At 31.0% G+C, this 18,788-nt stretch overlaps 1 protein-coding gene across 1 annotated transcript; it reads left to right on the top strand.

The window, feature by feature from the left end:
- Positions 1-2,927: 2,927 nt before the first annotated feature.
- Positions 2,928-4,354, top strand: LOC132052383 (uncharacterized). The gene is made up of 2 exons (XM_059443896.1): positions 2,928-3,308; positions 3,950-4,354. The coding sequence occupies exons 1-2, from the start codon at positions 3,165-3,167 to the stop codon at positions 4,175-4,177; spliced, it is 372 nt and encodes a 123-aa protein (XP_059299879.1). The 5' UTR covers positions 2,928-3,164; the 3' UTR covers positions 4,178-4,354.
- The last annotated feature ends 14,434 nt before the right edge of the window (positions 4,355-18,788 follow it).

Raw genomic sequence — 18,788 nt, 5'->3', positions numbered from 1 at the left:
TATGACCACTCATCTTTGCCACAATAGTCACTCAACTTTGTTTTGTCTTTCAAAAGTCACTCAATTTTGGGTAAGTGGCCTCTATGGTCACTCAACTTTGTTTTGTCTTCTAAAAATCACTCAACTTTGAGTAATTGGCCTTCATAGTCACTCAACTTTGGGTAATTGACCTCCATAGTCATTTTAGCCGGAAAAATATTTCCGGTACATTTAATGATGTGGCAGTTATAATTTTTTTTTAAAAAATATCTTAAAAAAATTAAATCAATAATTAATTTATTTATTTAGGATCCAATTCATCATAATTAGCAAATATAATACTAAAGTTTAAGATATTATTCATCATTAATACATAAAAATAATTAAACAATATATCTCAAGTAATATTACAAGGCATAAATAATAATAAAAAATTATTCTAAGAATATAAAATTCTATCAAATTAAACAAATGAGCCAATAAACACAAACTAAATCAAAACCTCTTAAATATTCAGATTAAAGGTTCTTAATAAGAACTTGAGCGGGAGTTTTATACTCCATCCGGATCAAAAAAAGAGTTCACTTAGTCTTTTGCACACGCCTTAAGACAATACTAATTCCTAGACAAAAATAGGTAATTTGACTAAACTACCCCTAATTAAATAAGCATTAGGATTTGATCATATAACACTTAATAGGGGCAAATCCAAAAAAATATGATTAATTCTTTCTTTATTTGATAAGTGGATATTGTTTTTGACCTAAGAGAAAAATGTCAAGTAGATACTTTTTTTGATCTGGAGGGAGTAACCCTTACCAAATAAAAAATAAAAATAAAAAAATTGAGCAGGAGTGGGCCCCAACAAAAGATAAGTATCTATTGCTAACTTTCACAAAAGTTAGTCAAGATCATGTCACATTTGCTATGTGTCTCGACAATGCTCTAGCCTCTAGTCCCAGGTGGGAGCCACTTCCGCTCAAGTTCATTTTTACCATAAGGTTATAAAATCCTCGTTCAAGTTCTTATTAAGAACCTTTTCTTTGAATATTTTAGAGGTTATGATTGATTTTATATTTATTGGCTCACTCATTTAATTGGTAGAATTTTTTTTATATTTATTGGCTTACTATTTATACCTTGCAATGTTACTTGAGATATATTGTCTATGTATATTATTTTTATATATTAATGATGACTAATATTCTAAACTTTAGTTTTATATATGCACTAATTATGATGAATTGGACCCTAAGTAAATAAATCTGTTTATTGATTTTAATTTTTTAGATACTTTAAAAAAAAAATTATGACTGCCACGTTAGTAAATATGTACCGAAAATTAAATTTCTGGCTATAATGACTATGGAGGCCAATTATCCCAAGTTGAGTGACTATGAAAGTCACCTACCCAAAGTTGAGTGACTTTTGAAAGACAAAACAAAGTTGAATGACTATAGAGGAACTTACTGCAAAGTTGAAAACTTTTTAAAAACAAAACAAATTAAATTGAATATGACTGATATGGACAAATTCTTAAAAAGTTGGTGGTCATATAAGCTTTTAACTCGGATTTTATTGGCATAAAAACACCCAGCATATTGTCCAGACAAGAGCCGCATAATCCGAAATTTACGATTCAAGTCCCGCAGATGGGGTTCTTGCTATGAGTCTGTCATGTGTTAGTCGACTAGACTCCACGATCAAAAGTAAAAAAGGGACAAATAAGTTTGATGATAATCATGTAACATCAAAACAAAGCAAAAAAAGAAGAAAGTTAACAAATTATTCACCACCTTCCAACAAGTTGAAGGAGATAAATCCAAATTGACTATTGGGAAGAGAAAACAAGTGTAGGTGAGATTTGATAGAGATTTAACGTCGAAAAAGAAATTGTCCCTTAATAGACCAATAGGAAAGCTATATTCCTAGCAAAAATTGAGGCTGGGGCAGGGCGGAGCTAGGTTTTGACTCATGGGTTCGGGATAGCTCATTAAGCTTTTTCACATATTCCTCATGGCTCCCTAAAACTACGACATGGGTTGTTAATTGTCCTCGAAATTCTGACATTACAAGAGTTACCACAATTACAAATAGCATTTTCATCTATAATCCCTGAATTTTGTGACAATGCTATAAAGAACAGAGAACCAAGAGAGATCCACAGAGCAACAAGAGAGAATACACACAGCAACAACAGCGAATCGAGAGAGAAGAGAGAAGGAAGACAGAAATTGAATAGAAAGAAGAGAGAGAAACGGGGGAGAAATGAGAGAATTTGGGGTTTTAGATTTGGGGGACAAATTATTAACCAACGTTAATATTAACGTTGGAAGTTGCCATGTAAGCAACAAAATACCCCTTCACGCGCCCAGTTTGAGTGCAGCACAGACGAGGTGCCATGCAGGCAAAAGGTGCTTATGTGGTACAAATCCAGAGTAGTTTAGGTATCAAATTGGAACAATCTTAGGTTTAGGTAGTCATGAGGAATGTGTGAAAAAGTTTAGGGGGCTATCTATGACTTTTGCTCCATCTCTGGATTTCGAGAGTCAAAATTTTCAACTTCAATTGTGAATACGGACGTGAAATTCTAAAAAGTTTTAAAATAAAATTTAAATATTTGAAAATTATGTAAAAAGTATTATAAATCACTATAATTAATAATTCAAACTATTTATAAGGCATATCAAAAAGTCACGACCAAAGAAAAACATTTTTGACTCTCATAATCCGAAACATGTCACGTAAATCAGAATGGAGGGAGCGTATGTAGTTAAAAATCTACTAAATATGCATACAAATTAAATTTAGAATTTAGTTACTAACACTTGAGATCATTATTCTAAGGTTTAGAACCCATAGAATCTAAATTATGGACCTTCTCTTCAGGTGAGAAAGAGAGTGAGTGATATCAAGTCATAGAAAGAAACACAGAAACATCTTTGCCATACCTCACGTGATTACTGTATTGAAAGAAGCTAAGGTCCCTCCACTAACTAACAGCAGTTTTAACATAAGTTGATGGCAACAAACTCAGCTTCCCATCTCCTAAAACCCCACCACCAATTTGAAGATAGAAATAAAAAGCTATATGCACCAATAGATGGTTGTCTATAAATAGTGAGGTAAGGAGACAGAGTGAAACATGAACTACTGCCACTTATAACTAATTAAGCAGAGAGAAGATGGAGAATAATAATTCTCATGAGTATGCTAGAAAAGTCATGAAGGATGTCTCTCTTCAGGAGCTCAGAGATAAGCTTGCAGAATTTTCCAGAGTTAGAGGTTGGGATCAGTATCACAGTCCGAGGAACCTTCTCCTAGCTTTGGTAAGCCTCTTAACATGTCTAAAAATGCCAATCCATCATTTACCGCCAAGAACGAGTGAGATCTTATTATAAATAGATGTTTAAAATTCGTTTTGCTTATGTCAATATGCATAGAGACGGATTTAGGATTTAAACTTAGTAGGTTGAGTAGAATCTAACGTTTGTTGATTTAGTGACTTTTCACACACACACACATATATATATATATCTATGTTTCATGTCGAGAATATTGTATTCAATAGAACCCTGTAAATATAATATGGTTGCATATGGTTTTGTGTACGTTCATAGTTCAAGCAAAAAGCAATAAATATAATATGGCTGCATCAGCTTCTATGTATGTACATAGTTACGTTCGAGCAGAAAGCATCATTTGAACCCACAAAATTCACCCTAGATCAAAAATAGAGTACATATATATGTACTTGTTGGGCTTAAACATCCCACATGTACTCTTAACATGTCGACTGATATTATCCGTTTGGGCCAACTCCATATGATTCTTCCCAAAAGGCCTCACACATTATCTATAACTTCCTTTTGTTTTCAGCTAACAATGTGGAACTTTAATTTGTTCGTACAACTAATAATACTTTGTATTATAAGAACCTTAGCCTTCTTCTTTTTTGATTGTTGAACAGGTTGGAGAAGTGGGAGAATTATCAGAGATATTCCAGTGGAAAGGGGAAGTTGCAAGAGGGCTACCTAACTGGACATCAGATGATAAGGAACATTTGGAGGAGGAACTTTCTGATGTTTTGCTCTATCTTGTTCAGCTAGCTGATGTTTGTGGACTTGATTTAGGTCAAGCAGCTCTTACTAAGATTGTCAAGAATGCTAAAAAATACCCTGTTACTAAACCTACTTAATTCTTAATTCTCACAAATAGAAGGGTTTTTGCCTATTAATTGTAGTAGGAAAGCTAGTGTTATCTTCTTGTGGGGTATGTCCTTTTGTTGAGATTAAGTTATATAAATCGTTGTTGTAAGAAATATTTTACATCATCAGGTCACCTAAAATATATTTACATGTAAGTCTTTTTAAAATGCGGAATTTGTAATCTTGAAATTAAATTAAGACAAGTTACATGTTATAATAGGTAAAGATAATTTGATGGTGTAAAATATTTCTTATATTAACGTTGTATATATAACTTAAACTTTTTTTTTTCTTTTGTTCTTGTTTCTCCCTTTAATTCTCCTATGTCTGAGGAATATTGAGAGTTTTAAGCCAAGCGATCGATAAGGAGATTATATAAGAACTTAAGTTTTATAGCTCGAGTGTTGAGTAATTTGACTAGCTGCTCAACAAGTTTATTGACTTACTTTCATAGTGATAAATCCGTGTTTAATGTTAAAAGCTTTGGTAGATCTGTAAATGACCACTAAATATTTTTAACATTATCAGTGATCAGTGAAATTTGAACACATACTAGAGTATATAGTCCAGAAATTTGCATGGTACAGAAGGATGATTTAAAAAACGTTATCTAGTCGTGAAGCTGTATTACTGATCAAACACATGTATATGTGTTATGTTAGGAAACTTGATCGCGCTTCGCGCGATTATGGAAAGAGTCTATTAAATTTACGAAGTGATCTTTACTAATACCTACATATAAAATAACAAGTAGGCACTTCAACTCTGTAAGTAAGAGTACTACTAGGATGATTCAGGCATTATCCTGATTTCTCAAGGTTGTCCTCAAGAAAGACAATAATTCCATTCCTGTTAATGGCTGAACTTGAGTGTAGTGTTGCAGGGTGACACGCTACAAAAGAGAAGTTGCATTTTCTTCTCTGTAAGGAGATGAGGCTGGTGTCCAGCTGGAGACGAGGTGACAAAGGGTGGAGAAGAGTATCGAGTAATTATAGTAATTTGACAAGTTTGAGGATTAAAGCAAATGGTAATCTGAAAATAAAAACTGGTATGATATTCAGTAAAATGATATATACCCAGGAATGATACCACTATTGTTAAAGCTTTGGTAGATCTGTAAATGACCAGTAAATATTTTTAACATTATCAATTTGAACACATACTAGAGTATATAGTCCAGAAATTTGCATGTTACAGAAGGATGATTTAAAAAACGCTATCTAGTCCTGAAGCTGTATTACTGATCAAACACATGTATATGCGTTATGCTAGGAAACCTTATCGTGCTTCGCGCGATTATGGAAAGAGTATTAAATTTAGGAAGTGATCTTTACTAATACCTACATATAAAATAACAAAGTATTTTTTTTTTTTTTTTTTTTGTAAAAACCAAAAGAGATTAAAAATATTTCTAACCTTAATTAAGTAAAGGATAACACCTTATTAATGACATCAAAATTAGGGTTGACGGGAAAACATTAGCTGATTAAAACATTTACATCTAAAAGTGAACTTCATTACTTATTGCTAAATATTCATTTAAGATTGACCACAAATTTCAACTGAAGAAATCATCCCTTGCACTTTTTAAGCATTAAAAGATAATAATGACAACATAAGTATTGAGAGAAGACTTTTTTTTTTTTTTTTTGAGAAAATGACCAAAATGGTCCTTAATATATGGGTTTTGGACTATTTTAGTCTGTCACATATACCACCTAATCAAAATAGTCCCTAATGTATAAAAACACTGATCATTTTAGTATAATCAAAATAGTCCTTAACGTATGAAAACATGTTCATTTTAGTGCTTCATATATAACACGTAGTCCTTAATGTATGAAAAATTGATCATTTAGTCCTAAATCTTAAAAATAACGACGCAAGTAAGAAAATCTTTTAAAAACATAAAAATGGGACTGAAACCTTTTGGCCATAATCAAATCTTATATGATGAGAAGAAAAGTCAACTTTTGCTACCTCTAATGGAAACTCTTCTACCAATATTGACGTATGTTCTTGCCTTTGAATCCATAACCCAACTGTGTCTCCTGATGCAATAACGAAAACTAAGTTATAAGGAAAGCAAGAAAAATGTATACCCCATTGTTGCAGGCATGCGCACACGTAGTTTTTGCTTCCCTCACGTGAGTGTTGGTTAAACTTAGATTTTTGACTTGCACCGTTACGTTTAAGGTGACTAAAATGATCACTTTTTTCATACATTAAGAACTATTTCGATTACGATTACCTGTTATATTAGAAGGGCTAAAATGAACATTTTTCATACATTAAGAACTATTGCGATTATGTGGTATATATGAAGGACTAAAATAGTCCAACCCCCATATATTGAGGAGCATTTTGGTCGTTTTCTTGCGTAATATTTATATCTTTTTCTCCTTAATGAACCAATCACACATAAAAAATAAGTTGTGACTTCTAAATTGGAGAAATTATTTATTCTTATGAGTAGAAGCATTCTTCTCTGCCAATAATCCACCAACGTACACGAATAAATTCTTGCATCTTTGTTACACAAATGAATCTAACAATATATGTACTATAATGAGCTCTTCAATTTTGTATGTTCTTTTTTAATAGTTTCAAAAACAGTCAAATGCAAGGCATATGCATATCAAAAAATCATTTTGCAAGTTGGAAGAGTAAATTTTATTATGTGGAACGTCAAAAAAAAAAAAGGAAAGAAGAATAAAGCAAATTCCAAAAGCATATATATATAGCAATGAAAAAGAATATAAATAAATACATTGAAGAGCAAGTGATGAATTCCTTGACTATCTTTTTCAAAATCTTACAACTCTAAAAGGCTTAAAGCCAAAATGAATATTCATTAGTTAGTTATCATTTTACAAGAGGAACTGCTAAGGCACTAATAATTCAGTTATTATCATGTTCAAAAAAATAATCAATGTTGAACAATTAATAAAATACAAAAATATGTAAAAGTATAGAATAAATAATGAAGATAAAGAGACCGAGGAAAGCTTGTAGAGAAAGTGCTCAACAAGTCAAGCTCGAAGAATATCAATTGTTATTTTTGATCATTCATGTTGGGTTTTCACGAACGATTGTGCATCATTCTCATTTGCTTGTCTTAAAATTAAGTTTGACCAGGTAATCTAAATGTTGCGTCTCTTCTCTCTTGTTATGCTGTGAGAAATATAATTTCTCTCTTCCATAGCCCTTTTTATGACTCTAAACTATTCCATACAATTCCATCTCTTAGACACCTCAAATGTCATACATGGCCCTTGAAAAAAAAAAAAATAGGTTAACAACTTTAGAGTATTTAAGCACCCGCAATACAATGTTACTTGTCAAATAAAATAAGAAAAGCTTGATTACCTTTGAGGAATGAGATGTCTGAAAAGCCAACCTAGAAAGAAAGAGAATTCATGAGAAGGAAAGAAAAATTATGAATTTACTTGTGCACAACCTGCATATAAATACTATTAGAACTTGGGAAAGTTTGAAACTCTTTGAAGAATGGACGTAGAAATAAATAATAGTAATAATGAGCAAAAATCGTGGGAGTTACAAAGGAGAAAAAACGGAGGAAATGAAGGCAATAGGAGGCTTACCATTCTTTGTCGTTCCCGTGCTGTTAGCTGTTTTGGAATTCTTGACTATCCAAATTCTTTGTAAATAACAATAACAGTATATCTTGGTGTATTAAAGATGCAATTATTAAATTAAATTAAAAATAAACCAGCAACAAATTTCTTTGTTTGCAAGTATTTATTAAGGAATATGAAGAGTTGAAGTAGCAACAATTGAAGCTTTTATTTTTTCTTATAATAAGAGGTAAAAAATAGGGAGAAAGGGGAAACGAATAAGAAAAAAGAGAAATAGGCTTATCATGTAGCAGAATTGATAATCGTTTCTCTTACATGTGTTGCAGGGAGAGTCAAATATAGCACATTTAATATAATTAAGAGATTTAATGAGTGTTTTTTTTTTTTTTTTTTGATTTTTTTTTTAACATAGCATATAATGGGGAAACTAAAAAAAAAAAAGTTAAAAAAAGATAAATAGCAATGGAGGCCATAGAGAGATATCATATCACCTTGTTTATGCCTAGCTTTATATTATATATAAACTAGGATACTTGACCGCGCTTCGCGCGTTCACAAAAGAGCGTAATAATTTACGAAATGATCATTACTACTCTCTCCAGTTCAAAATAAGTGTACACTTAGCCTTTTTATTTTGGTTCAAAATCAGTGTCCACTTACAAAATAAAAAAGGAGTTAACTTTGTTTTTTCGGATTTGCCCCTATTTATTCAAGACAATAAATGAGCAAGAGTCTTATTGATTAAGGGTAGTTTAGTCAAAATACCTATTTTTTTCTTGGAGTTAGTGTTTTTCTTAAGGGGTGCGATAAAAGCTAAGTAGACACTTCTTTTGAATTAGAGGGATTAACACCTAAATATTAATTAGATAACCAAAACATAGATTTTTGTAAAAACTAAAAGATACTAAAAGAATTTCAACCTTAATTAAATCAAATGATTATAACACCTCGACATGAAATTATGATTAAATGCGAGAACATAAGGTGATTAATATATTTATATCTAAAATTAAACATTTGACTCACTACTTGTTGCAATATATCCACATAAAAGTTTTTCACAACAATTTGCAATAGAAAGAAATTACTCGTTACCTTTTTGAAGAATTAAAAGATAATAGTGTCTAACAAAGAAATAAAAACACAAATATTATACATAGAAGAGAAATATTTTTATCTACCTTATTTCTTAATGAATCAATGGCATATAAATACATTTTTTGTGATTTCTAAACTGCCTATTTATCCTTGAAAGTAGAACTGTCTTCTCTTGCGAAAATCCACCGCATATTCGAGTAAATTTTTGCGTCCTTGTTACAAAAATGGACGTGAAAAAAGAAGAAGAATAATTAACCAAATGTAAAATGTAAATCTTTGAATCAATTACTAATATTCTTTGCTTCTCTTCACCCCGTGGATGCAGATCTTTTGGGGCTTGAAGCCTTGAAGGCTTACAGTTGTTTCTTGGTGTATTTTGCCGTTTGGATAAATGACATATGTGAACGAAAAGAATATGAAGAATTCAACAAACGAAGCACGAAAGAATGAAAGAAAATTTGAAGTTAGTCAAACAGTAAATGGTAAATGAATACTGACTGAAGTGAGTATCCTTTCTTTTATAGCAAAACCAAAAGAGCTGCAAAATTACAAACGTAATACTATAATGTCCCCTCAATTCTTCAAATTAGATACAAAGCTTAAAATTTATGGCCACGTAACGGAGCAGCCGTTATCCTCTGGTAATGGAGTCACAATTATGCAGATAATTAATTAGGTGACATTTAGGTTTTTACAAAAAGATCATACAAATAAAATAAAATTAATAACAAAAGAGAAAGAAGAAATTTAAGCCACAGCAATGCAGAATTTTATGGATATGAGTTTTCTTCCAGATTTTCAACCAATCCAATATTAGTACGTAACATTAAAGTTTCAGTATTAGTCCATGGTATTAATTATTATTTGTACAGGGAAGGAGAAGAGTTATAACGACAATGAGTTATATAGCTAACTAGTGAATTTGACCCGCGCTTCGCGCGGCTATTCCGTGGAAAAATACCAATGGATTTATGCTATAATTTTTTTAGTTAGATTATATTTGAGAGATAAAAAAGAACCATGAGAATTATTAATATCAGCTATAAAAATCACATCTATTAATATCATACTAATAATAATTCAGGCAAGTAGTTTACCCGGAGTAAAAATTACAAAATTTGTTAGCTATATCCTGATAGTATGTGGAAAAAATTCCTAAAAACTCAATTTCTCATCATACATTAGTCGTGTAGCACCATTCATACTTCTATAATTCTAACAATTGTGCTTAGAAGAGATCTGGTGAGACTCTCCCTAATTCCTAATCGACATCCCTGAATAGAATAAAATTGAGGAAAAGAATGTAAGATAAAAAAAAAATAGATGACTAAATACTTACATGAGTTGAGAAAATTAAAACCTTGAACACACTTAATTTTCTTTCTCATTTAATTCAATTATAATTGGATATTTTTTTTTATAGATAAAAGAAGAGTTAGATTTTAATTTCATTTTTTACTGATATTTTACGTTAGTTTCATCTTGTTTTAGAAGATAAATTATAAAAAAATTATTTTAATCTACTAATATTAGAATCCCATTAGACACTTTTAGAAACTTTGAAATCTCATTAAATAAGTTTAAATTAAAAACTACCGACACGACAAAAGTATTGTTAGGTAAGTATATACAATGTAATTTCCATAAAATTGTACATGTACTACGATTATGTATAGGGTATAAAAGGTCAAAATATGCATGATAATGTGATGTATTTCAGATTCTTCGTATACCACTCACTCCAACTTTTAATAACAAAAGAGTATTAACTTTTTTTCCCCCAAGGCACAACAAAATTGATCAGAACTTAAAGCAAGGAATCATTCAAAAGTAATATAAAGTTAATTGACCTTCATTCCTTCAAAAGTTTTTTTTCCCTTATACATGGTTTATGCACCAAAAAAAATTAATAAAATAAATGATAAAAATATAATTTGACCTTTATTCCTTTTCACGTGAAATTAATTATGTAGGCAAAGTCTTTTTTTTTTTTTAATCTTTTTAATTTTCTATTTTTATCAAACATCTTCATCTAAAAAGGTAATTGATATATCAATTACCACTCCTTATGATAGACTTTAAACGTCTCTTAATCGCAATTGCTTCAGAAAATACTAATTAAAAACGACTTAACAATATCCTCGTGAGCAAAATAATCCAAATATACACATTAATCAACCTGAAAAAAAAAAAAAAAAAAAAAAAAAAAACACCACAAGAAATTTAAAAAGGAGAAAGAAAAACATCATAAATTTGTCTCGCTAAGCACAGTTCAAGCAATTGAAGCCGGAAAAGGCTTCAAATACAATTCAAAAGCCTAATATTTTCAATTAAGAATTTCAATGAAAAGTAGAAAAAAAATAATTAAAATTGATGTAAATAATAACAATTGGCACTACAATTTTCAGTATACATTAAGAAAATCCAAAATTCATGAACCATAGAGAAAGAAGCACTGAAGGACAGAAGAAGAAAAAGTACCTGGACCAGCAGTGAAGTGGTTGAAGGCTGGGATTTTGAAGTAGAAATAGGTCTGAAACTGAGGAAGAAAGAGGGACTTTAGGAGAAGAATTAATTAGTAGTAATTAGGAGAGAAATAATTAGTAATAGGTTGAGGGATGTTAATTACATTAATGAGGAGAGAAATAATTAGTAGTAGTTAAGGCCTTAAGGGCTGTTAAATACATATGTTACTGAAGGGGAAAAGGTGGGAGAAAGGCCAAGAGCATAATACTCAATTAAGAATATCAATTGATTACGGGATAATAATATCACTTTAAAGTTTTTCAGCATAATTAGAGAGTTAAAAAGATGGTTTTTTTTTTTTAATTTTTTTTTACATTGCACATTTAACATAATTAACAAAGGCCATAAATTGGAAATAATAGAAAAAGTGTCAAAAAAAGGAGAAAAAAGATAATTGTATTTCTTGGCCATAGAGAGGTGCCACATAGGATTGCTTATGCCTAGTTTTATATTATATATAGATTAATTATTGTAAGACTTAAACACCGTTTCATATGTCTGATTCATCTTTGGAAGCAAAAAAAAAAAAATACACTTAAGCACATCTAATATAATTAAGAGAATTAAATTATTGATTTTTGAGTTGTTTATTACTTAGCATTTAAATGAGAAAAATGGGGAAAATGTCAAAAAAAAAAGAAAAAAGATAATTGTGTTTCTTGGCCAAAGAGAGGTGTCACATCACCTTTTCTATTCCTAGTTTATTATATATATAGATAGAGATTATGCATCGTATATCATTTTTAATTCACTGATCCAAACAAAACATAGATAATCTTAAATATTTTAAATATTATTAATTCAATATTATAATAGGATTGAGTCAGCTAACACGTTACCCTCCTGAAGTTATTCTTTTAACAATGTGATTGAAAAGGTTTGGGAAAAAGAGTTAAAAAGTCGAAATTTACTAGGAGCCCGTTTGAATTGGCTTATAAGTTGGTCAAATCAGCTTATGAGTCATTTTTAATTTATTTAGGTGTTTGATAAAATAAAAAAAAGTTTAAATTAAGTTAAAAAGTGCTTAAATAAGTCAAAACCAAGAATTTACTCAACCCCAACTTATTTTTTAGCTTAAAAGTCATTTTGGTTTAACCAACAACTTTATTCTTTTATCTCTTATATTTTTTGTTAATTTCAATACTACTCTTACTTCTAAAAACTCTTTAAACACTTTTATTCAAACACATAATTTTATAAAATAATTTTTAATATTTAAAAAATATTTTAAGCACTTATGCTTAAAAGTCATTTTCTTTCGGTTAATCCGAACGGGCTCTAGGCTTCTTTTTTTAGTCCTAGATATCAATATATTGAAAAGGTGCATGAACTTCTGATGTACTGAAACCTGAATCATTGTTTCCACCTCTTTTGCTTTACAAAGAGAAAAAAAAAGAAAGAAAGAGGCGTTTCACTTTACCGACCACCCAAAAGATAAGGAAAAGAAATTGATCATCCTATCAAAGCTTTAACCTATTCAATTGCTAATTGTCCCAAGTTAATTCATGATGATCATTTAATTATTACTAAAAACTAAAGTTAATAAATTTATTTTATACTAAAAAAGTCTCTCGACTTTATCTTAGTATAAAGAATATCACTAAATTATTTTTTATAACTAAAAAGTTAGTTAATTTTGCTTAATTTCTATTATATATAAATGTGTACGAACAATGCTATCAAATATTGTACTGGGAGCAATGTCAATTGTAGGACCAATCTCATTGGTCATTGAATTTATCATGCCACTTTTCACACATGTATTGTATTTCTGTTTCAGCACAGCACGTGGACACACTCACAAATCATGTTTCCTTCAATTTGCCACCTAACACCTCTTCCCTTGATTTCTAGGGGTTTTCTTCAGCAAATACTTGCTTCCTTCTTATTCATCACGACTCTCAAGAATATAAATTTGTTAGCATTTTTATTTGTTCACTTTTAATTTTTCACGGTCTTTAAGAATTAATAAATGATTTCCTATTATATGTAAGGGTCCAAGAGAAACTAACACAATAATGAATGCTTGTACCAAAAGCTATATAAATTATACACTTTAACCAATTACTTTTTTATCTCAGGTGGACATATGTCATATTACTGAATATTTATTCTCTTCTCATGTATACACGTATGCACTTCAATTTTAATTCTCCAACACATTTATTTCCTCCGTGCACTTTTACTTGTTCACTTTTGACTTTTCGTGTTCTTTAAGAATTAATAAATGAAATACTCCCTCCGTCCCATATTTCTTGGCCACATTACTAAACTATTTTTTTATCCCACGTGGACATATATTATTATGTCATAGTACTGAATATTTATTCTCTTATCATGTATACACGTATGCACTTCAATTTTAATTTTCCGTCACATATTTATTTCCTCCGTGCACTTTTTCTCATTCACTTTTGACTTTTCACGTTCTTTAAGAATTAATAAATGAAGTACTCCCTCCGTCCCATATTACTTGGCCACGTTATTAAAAATATATGTCCAAATTACTTGTTCATTTACAAAATTATATAAAATTAATTAAATCTTTCTCATCTTATCCTCTCCGTCCCACATTAATTGGCCACATTACTAAGAATATATGTCTAAATTATTTATTCATTTACAAAATCAAGGTAAAATTAATTAAATCTTTCCCATCTTACCCTTAATAATAAATGTTCTTGAATATAGTCAATCTTGATTAGAATGTATTTATCGGAGAGAGATAGGGGTAAAATAGTAAAATAATTTTTTTTATTTATGATTTCTTAATGGGCGTGCAAAAGGGAAAGTGACAAGTAATATGGAACGGAGGGAGTATATATTTTACTATAATATTCATATTTATTGGTGTAAATCTCAATAGCATTGGAAAATGATTTGAAAATGAGTAATTAATGTGAAGGATAAAATTAATAATAAGAACAAAAATTTCTTTCTCTCGGTATGTTAATATGGACAAGTAAAAGTGATCGGAGGGAGTGACTTTTATCCCCATTTTTCTTGTTTGTCAATACTTTAAACGTGAAGAGAGGACGAACAATAGTAATGCAAATTTGTACCAAAAGTTATATACATTGTGTACCTTAACCAACTACTTTTTTATCCCACTTGGACATATGTCATAGTACTAAGTATTTATTCTTTTCTCGTGTATACACATATCCACTTCTCCTACACATATTTCTTCCCTCCGTGCACTTTTACTTGTCCACTTTTGATTTTTCACGTTCTTTAAAAATTAATAAATGAAGTATATATTTTATTATAATATCCATATTTATTAGTGTATAGTCTCAATAGTCTTAGAAAATGATTTAAAAATGAGTAATTAATGTGAAAGGTAAAATAAGAAGAAATTTTTTTTTCTCCTGATATGTCAACGTGGACAAGTAAAAGTTAAGGGAGGGAGTGACTTTTATCCTTATTTTCCTTCTTTGTCAATACTTTACTTATTTTACTCTCCTTTGCATTCTTTGATTATTGTTTCTTTACATTTATAAAATGTATTACTTTATATTTTCATTGCGGAATTAAAATTTGGTGATTTACGATATAACATATATCTTTTTAATTTTGATTTCTTTGTAACAATTCTTTTTATCTATAATTCTTAATATAAAAAATTATAATATATTTTTTAATTAATTTAATAAAAATATTTTATTAGTTTTACTTTTAAAAAATCCAATATATTCAACAATGGTTCTTATGTTTGGATCTGAACAATTAGTTAATTGAGATGGATATCAATTTTTGTCGGTATACATATAAGATATTAAAGAATTTAAAAGAAAAAAATCTAGAATCAAAATATTATTTTCCCTCATATTCTTACTAATTTTTTTTTCACATCGATGAACAACTTTCATTGTCATGACAATGAGAAAACATTAGAGATTGCTCTACTTAATTTGCATCCTAGTGCAGTAACTTACCTCTTTCCTCTTTTTGGTCTATGCGTTTGATTGAAAATGTGTAGACTGCCTCTGATATTTACAGCCTGTCGTCTGTTATCTGCATAAAGCACAGTACAAATCATTTCTTATGGTTCTATTGTTGATAGAGTTTGTCTTGTACTTTGACTGCTGAACAGGCATTTCCCTACACAATCTTCCAGCCTCAAGCAGTGGAACTATGTGCAAGGATAGGTACATTAATTATTAATATCTGCATTTTACTTAGTTTTACTTCTGAATTTATTATATATGCAGTAAGACTATCCTAGTGACACATTTATCCATCCTACTTCAAACTACTAATCCAAGATTTATTTATTTCACAATAATCCACCGTATCCTAATATAAGTTCTAATATGGCAGAAAGTTGCTTCCGCGTCTGGAGATATGGATATGCAGGTTTGTGAATATTGCTGCAAATTTGACTCATCACAATTTGAGAAAGTTTCCTGAATTCATATTGATTGTGGCCTAACAACTTTGTAATATCATATTGATTAATACCTGAGTTATTGGGGAAAAAAAGAAGGGCATAAGGAGATCAAATTTTCTTGCTAATTTGGTTAACTATTGTTAGCAGATAATTATGTAACTATTTCCAGGACTGATGCTTAACTACTTCATTGAGCACGTGAGAATGTTAATCCTAGATCATGGATGTTCAAGAGCTTGTTGTACAGCTTTCCCTCGATTATAAGTGAATAAGAGATTCTATCACCAGCCTTGATTTACCATCATTACACGGGGAGTTTCTAATCAATCATATGATAAACCACTTATACACGAAAGCAATGTTGTAAGTATTATCGTCATTTTCACTCGTTAACGGTTTTGAGTTTGTCAAACTATTGATTCTAGAGGATCTATAGTTGAGCTAGGACTGGTTTATATAGCCAAGTCATTGTGTGATCCCAACTTCAGCAGCTACGTGATTTTCTTCTCTTTGCTTCTTTTTCTCTGATTCCATATTATTAAGTTTTCCGTAGATATGAATAAATCTAGAATTTAAAAGGGTGGACCGAAGGGTAACTGTATTGCAGACTAAAGTTAGTTTTGACTTTTGAACTTCTGCTGCTTCACATTTGTGCTCGTTTGCTCCCTTGAGATCCATTGAGATATCTATAGTCATGAGGCCTAAGCAACGCATTACGTATAGGTATTTGAGAATTAAAATGGATATGCTAAGGCTTGAACAATTGGGATATCACATAAAATAGGTGTAACTTATCGACCTAGGACCTCAATGTTCGTATATGATAAAAGCTGACTAATTTAGTCGAGCTTAGCTGTAATTTTATCACTTATGTATCCTCATTCGCTTTTTCTTTTTAAATAGCATGTTGAGGCATATAGATCGCCAGTGGTGGATACTATACAATCACTTCCACTGTTATGAATCATGAGGATGATGTGGGTGACATCTCAGCAGCCACGGTTAGGGGTGTCAATGGTTTTTCAAAAATCGATTGAACCGACCGAACCGTATTGTACCGAACCGATTTATATGTTCTTTCTAATAAAACCGAATATTTTAATATAAATCTATAACCGTACCGAATTAATAGGGTGGGTTTTTTATTTTATAAAAAATACCGAAGAAAAACATAACCGAACCGAATAAACATATATGTAGAAAATATATTTATATATCAAAGTTTATAATACATAGCATTAGATATTTTAACTTTGGACCTTGCTTTGGGATGAATTTAAATAGGGAGGGCTATAATTAAAACCTAAACCTTACATCAAATCTCGAACACACGAAGAAGAACATAAAATCTCGAACGCTACTACACTAAGAAGAATAGGTTTGCACTGGGTTCTTGTATATTGTATATGGTATTTTTTCTAAATTTTGAAGTTCTTATTCCAATAAGCCATGATAGCCTCTACATATAACTTCATTTTGCAAATTCTTTAACTAATTTTTTTGTATAATTACCCTTTCCCCGTTGTCATTGAAATCTATATGACAATTATTTTATGTAAGTGCACCAGGCTGCCCTTAGTTTTTAATAATTTTTATGATAACAATATTCTTTAAACACCAACTATCATATCTTGATACAATCGTTGGCTTGATGCCTTGCTACTTGTAATATCCATTCCAATTTTATTAATTTGGATAGTTCTAGCTTTTAATAAAATTTTATAATAAAAAGTATTCTTTTAGAAGCAACGAATATAAGTATTTATTTTATAGTGTTCCTTATAGGTTATAAGTAGATGTCGTCGTATTTGTGTGGTTCATCGATAATGTTAGCGCTTTCGGTTTGTTTCTTCCGCCACTTTTTAATTCTTAACTTCTAGGGAAAATACATAAAACTCCCCCCAACGTATAGCCAGATTAATTATGATGCACCCAACCTTTGCGGGCGACCTATTACCCCCCAGTCTTAATTTTTCAGTATTTTAGTGACCTTTTAGCGCTGATCTGGCACTGTGCGTGACTACACGACCAAGCAACGCGTGAGGGAGCATTTGACCTGTTATTTTTTGCCACGTGTATAAAATATAACGGGAAAAAACCCGCCCCACCCCCCCCCTTTATTTTTTCTTCTTTCATTTTCTAATTGACTCCATTTTTGCCAAAGCTTGAAGGAAAAAAAAATTGGAATCTGTGCCATGCATTCTAGTGGTAAGTAATATTTTCTCCAAACTCATTATTATTGTCACGACCCAACCCCGTAGGCCGTGACTAGTGCCCGAGCTGGACACTCGTACACACCCATTAATCGATCAAGATAAATAACTTCATACATATACGAGAGGTCGGACGTCGTCTCCTAAATTGTCGCATGTACAAATATATATCACAAAAGCGCAAGGCTATCATAAAGCACAACATCCCAAAATATATACAAACGCAAGCGACAAGGTCGCCACGGCGAATGGGACCGCCAAAACATAAATCATACGAACACATACGAATGTGCAATGAATATTCACAACCCACATATATGTCTACAGACCTCTAAGAGTAATGACAAAATCATATGACGGGATAGGGCCCCGCCGTACCCCGAATGAACATATACATAAACGACGGAAAGTCCGTACCAAAATATAGGCTCGGAACAAAAGGAGCACTCAAAATAAACGAGTAGATGTCTAGCCGGCGGATCACCAAAGTGGGCGTCCGTACCGGGGCATGAAACGTGCCTCCGAGAAAGGGGGGTCGGTACGAAATATGCGAGTATATAAAGCATGAAGTGCGGTAAATAAGTCATAGAACTGGCAAAACAGTTAAGTACGTAAAGTAAGTGCAATATCCGAATACCAAAATATTTACTTTTGAAACACAAATCATGCATGGGGCTCGAGAGACATGGTCGACACCCGTACCGTATCTCCTTTAAACCCTCCCAAAAGCCATAAAAACTCAAACACCAAAAAATATATACGGTACCCCATT

The sequence above is a fragment of the Lycium ferocissimum genome, chromosome 4 (genome assembly GCF_029784015.1).
Source record: "Lycium ferocissimum isolate CSIRO_LF1 chromosome 4, AGI_CSIRO_Lferr_CH_V1, whole genome shotgun sequence".
Classification (NCBI taxonomy): Eukaryota; Viridiplantae; Streptophyta; class Magnoliopsida; order Solanales; family Solanaceae; genus Lycium; species Lycium ferocissimum.
This window is presented reverse-complemented; position numbering and strand designations above follow the sequence as displayed.